The sequence below is a fragment of the Phragmites australis genome, chromosome 21 (genome assembly GCF_958298935.1).
Source record: "Phragmites australis chromosome 21, lpPhrAust1.1, whole genome shotgun sequence".
Lineage (NCBI taxonomy): Eukaryota > Viridiplantae > Streptophyta > Magnoliopsida > Poales > Poaceae > Phragmites > Phragmites australis.
Genome location: NC_084941.1, coordinates 282,546 through 287,228, shown reverse-complemented (window position 1 = coordinate 287,228; position 4,683 = coordinate 282,546). Strand labels below are relative to the sequence as shown.

At 46.9% G+C, this 4,683-nt stretch overlaps 1 protein-coding gene across 1 annotated transcript; it reads left to right on the top strand.

The window, feature by feature from the left end:
• The first annotated feature begins 247 nt into the window (after positions 1-247).
• LOC133903802 (TOM1-like protein 1) lies at positions 248-3,306 on the top strand. The gene is made up of 4 exons (XM_062345263.1): positions 248-440; positions 1,155-1,701; positions 1,970-2,233; positions 2,648-3,306. The coding sequence occupies exons 2-4, from the start codon at positions 1,183-1,185 to the stop codon at positions 3,056-3,058; spliced, it is 1,194 nt and encodes a 397-aa protein (XP_062201247.1). The 5' UTR covers positions 248-440; positions 1,155-1,182; the 3' UTR covers positions 3,059-3,306.
• The last annotated feature ends 1,377 nt before the right edge of the window (positions 3,307-4,683 follow it).

Genomic DNA, 4,683 nt, shown 5'->3' with positions numbered 1-4,683 from the left:
GAATAAGACACATTTAGGATAAAATTGAAAAATAGAATGATCTGTATACTCATTCTTATAATATTACGTAATCCATTGAAACATGTCGTAGACTCTGAATCAACGAGAGATACATAAAATTTATTTTGCCTAACCTTATCAACTAAGACTAGTAGATAAGAGTGTACGAAGAAATCAAACATACTCCTAATTCGTGTCAAGCACTAAGCATCATTTAGACTCTGATGTATCCAGGTTGACACAAGAAGATGAAGTAAAGAGGGGAAAAGGAAATAGAAGGAAGCCGTGAAGCCGAGGCGGAATCCATCTTTCGTTGTGGGGTCGGGTATATAGAGAGAGAAAGGGAAATGTGGGGAAAGAAACCGGGAAGGAGGGAGGCGGTTGAGCCGGTGCCGGAGGAAGGGGGGAAGTAGAGAGCAATCCACGGCAGCCGCCGTCAGGTGCGATCCCTCCCTCCCTCCCTCTCCCCTCATCTCACACTCGCAGCGATTAGAGAGGCGGTTCTTCCCAGGGCCCGGCGCGGCAACCTAAGAAAAATTAGATTTTTCTTCCACAAGTACTGCTGCTGCTGTTGTGATCTAATGCCCCGTTTGTGCCCCGCCAACGCCAATACTCTTGGATTCGATCTTAAGATGGATTAATCTTGCTGCTGCTGCTGATGTATCCAAGTTCTCAGGCCGTATTACTTACTCCTACGTATAGGAATACGATTAATCGGATCACCATCGCCGTGGCTTCGTTTTCCCAAATACTACTATCGCCTACGCCATCATCTCTGCAATACCTAGACGACTAATTAGCATCACAAGACTTGCAGTGCTCCGTGCTACTCTCTTCTTTCTCTGTCTATGGGAATCCAACATTAGACTTTTTCTTGAAACATCGAAACAAACAAACAAACAAACAGTTAACTGTTGTTGTATTACAAGAAACAATTCTGGCTTCAAATATCTTCCTACCTTCATGTAGAGTAATATTTTGGGCTGATATAGGCATAATGTCTTCGCTATCTATTTGGCTACCATTAGTTATTACTGCTCAGCTGATTCCATGTCCTAGGCTCCAAGCAGATCCTGTTTATCTCCCATTGTCGCAGTTATCAATGATTTATTTTGGCCTGTTCTAACATCGCCCTTTGCTTGCCTGCGCATCAGATTTCCACAAGCAAAGCACTCTGACAAGATGAGTGACAATATCATGGATAAATTCAATGCTCTTGGTGAGCGGCTCAAGATAAGTGGGGCAGAAGTTAGCCAGAAGTTGTCAGTTGGCGTGAGCAACATGAGTTTCAGGATGAAGGAGTTCTTCCAGGGCCAGAACATGGCGGACAAGATTGTCGATGAAGCCACGTTGGAGACCATGTATGCGCCTGATTGGGCTACCAATCTTGAGATATGCGACATGGTCAACACTGAGAGGGTGAACAGTGTTGAAGTGATCCGTGCCATCAAGAGAAGAATCATGTTGAAGAGTCCGCAGGTGCAATATTTATCTCTTGTCCTACTTGAGACAATTGTCAAAAACTGCGAGAAGGCTTTCTCTGAGATTGCTGCTGAGCGGGTACTTGATGAGATGGTAAGACTGATTGATGATCCAAAGACTATAGTCAACAACAGAAACAAGGCACTTATGCTTATTGAAGCATGGGGAGAATCTGGGGATGACCTCCGCTACCTTCCGGTGTATGAAGAAACGTACAAGGTAAATACAAAGTAATGCTTTGCTGATCAATTAGCATACTGAAATTTAACCTGAAACAGTGGTTTACAACTGATCTGACAAGATTCAGATCAAACTTTCTTTTTTTTGGTTCCGAATGACCTTTGATGGGTTATTGATATGGAATTGCTTCTTCCTGCTACGCAGATGTTTTTTTTTTTCAGCATTCTTTTATTGATGGTTTACTATCAAGCATCTGGATTTCTATTACTTGAACACATGCAAATTAACCCTTTTTTTTTTTTTGCAGAGGTTAAGATCTAGGGGAATTCGCTTCCCTGGGCGTGATGAAGAGAGCCTGTCACCAATATTTACTCCTCCCCGTTCAATGCCTGCAGCTGAACCATATTCTGAGGCAGCACAAGAAGGGTATCAAGAAATTCCAGACGAGGGTTTTGCTCCTGTTCGCACTGTTCCTGCTATGCAAGTAAATGAGGTCTTTGAGGTGGCTCGTAATAGCGTTGAACTTCTTTCCACGGTGCTATCGTCTTCTCCTCAAAAAGAGGTTCTACAGGTTAGTCAGTTCGAATCCTTTGGCTTAGGTGACCTGGGTAATATTTTATAGCATGCAATAGGTGAAGTCTTTCCTCCTAAAACGCAGTGTTAAAGTCTTGTTGATGACTTTATCTAGGATTGCACGTGATGAAATTATATTTCGAGATTGTTAACATTTGTTACAATCCGTGGTCATTACAGTGTACGCAGCAAGGCACACATTGACACTCATCTTGCTATCTCTTTCTTTTCTGATTACAGCCGGTACATAGTAATATCTGTGAATTAACTGCCAATAATTGAATAGGAACTTCCTATCGATCATTTCTTATTTCTTATCTGTTTATGCTATATTTATCTTAATTCAATACTAAATTAGTGCTGCTCTGTCATCATCTCTCTTTGTTGATTGTTGTACCTCATATGCATGCAGGATGACTTGACTAGTACCCTCGTTCAGCAATGCCAACAATGTCAATACACAATCCAGAGAATCGTTGAGACTGCTGGCGACGATGAGGCTCAGCTCTTCGAGGCGCTGAGCATCCATGAGGAACTCCAGAAGGTCCTTTCCAAGTACGAAGAATTCAAGGAACCTGCTCGTGTTGAACCTGAGCCAGAGCCAGCAATGATTCCAGTCACAGTGGAGGCTGAGGAATCCCCCTGCGTTGCGAGCAAAGAAGATGCCCCCGTAAGGAAACCAGTAGGTTCTGGAAATCAGTCAAGTGGGGACGACCTACTTCAGGATCTTGACGACATGATCTTTGGTAAGAAAGGTGGTGCATCATCTCAGCAGGACAGAATTCCCAGGAAGGAGCAAAAGGACGATTTCATCAACTTCTGACTGCTGGCTATACCAGGCTGAAACCTGTAACCTGTTATGAGTTTTTGCCTTTACCAACCTTGTACCTCTACTCAGGCTTTCCATTCTGTTAGTTCTTGAAGATGTGTGTTGTGCGCATTTATTTTCCTGTATCTAGGGGCCTTTTTTGGGTTAGTTCACTGGGACATGAGGAGTTGCTTGCTGTACAGGGATGGATGTAGCGGTTGCATAATACTGGCTTATGAGTTATGCTATGAAACATTTCTTCATTCTGGATTCAGAAGCCGTGTATTCGACATGCGCGTGTTTGTTATGCTTGGCAGAGGATCTGGCTGCTGAAGCTGCTCCCAGAGGGCCATGCAACCCTACGGTCTAATTATGGCGTGATAGATACTAGATATTGTAGTTCGTGCTAAAGCCCAACACAAGAACGTTCACTTGTTACCTGCCTACCTCGGTGTGCCTGGACTTGGAGAAAAGGAACTGCTGCCAACCTTGTATCTTTAGGATTAATTTGTACCATATTGCTAAAAAAATAGTACTCTTATCGATTAGTAAATATTCAGCTAGGTACATTCCTCGCTCTGATAGATGTTTGCACGTATTTTGCTGTGGTCAGCAAGCCATATAGATCATGAGCTGCAACTCAGGCAAAACATGCATGTGAACAAATCATGAGCTGCCGGCCGTATGGTCCTTGTTGTTGAATGCGCATGTATATCAAAGATTTGTTCTTTCGACTTGTCAGAATCAGGAGGAATTAAGCTAGTACTTTACGCCATCATCTACGTCGTCGATTCTGGACTCGAGCAGAGCAGATGGTGTTGTCCGCGGTTGGCACGGCGCTGACCAACTAGGTAGGGTCCACGGCACACGGCAGCCTTGGACGACGCGCACAGCTCCGGAGCCGTCGGATGAACGCCGGGGAGGTCTGAGTATCTGACGGGGAAGACGACCGTGGTCTTGCCGTCGTTGCCGGTACGTGAGGCGCAAAACGCGAGGCGGCTGTCCACGCCGACGCAAGTGTGAAGCTCGGGATTTGTCGGTCGCAGCTGGCGATGGAGGTCACGACGGCGTGGTCGTCGTGGTGGATGTTGTCCGCCCGGCCGTCGAACTCTTCCATTTGGCCCTGCAGCTCCCTTCCACCAGAACGGGCTGCGCTCACGTGTGGGTGTGGCACCCGTCCTGGCCGGCGAACAAGCACCCCGTCCCAAGTCCCAACCGCGTCCATGGCGCCGATGAAGATGATCGCCGGCGGCTTCTCCTGGGCGAGTCGGAACTCGTCGGGCACCATCCTGGTCCCAACCCGAGGCGCTGTTCAAATGTGCGGTGCTCGGCGGCCTTGACGAGCAAGGTCTTGTCCGGTGCCCGGCGGGCCGTACAGGACAGGAGCACGACGCAGGGCGCTTCATGCTGACATGAGAGTATAGCTCGGGGTGGTTCGGAGGCATCTCCACGATCATATGTCACGGACCCCTTGCTTCTTCAATTCGCATGCCAATATCGGCGTAGGACCACGGTTTAAACAATGGAACACGTACTGCTTCGAGGCTCTCGTCTACGAGCGTGGCGGTGGCGGGCGTCTGGTACGATGACTGGCGCTACCACTCTCTCCCGACGCCGCCCTACCGCCCCGGTGATCGGCG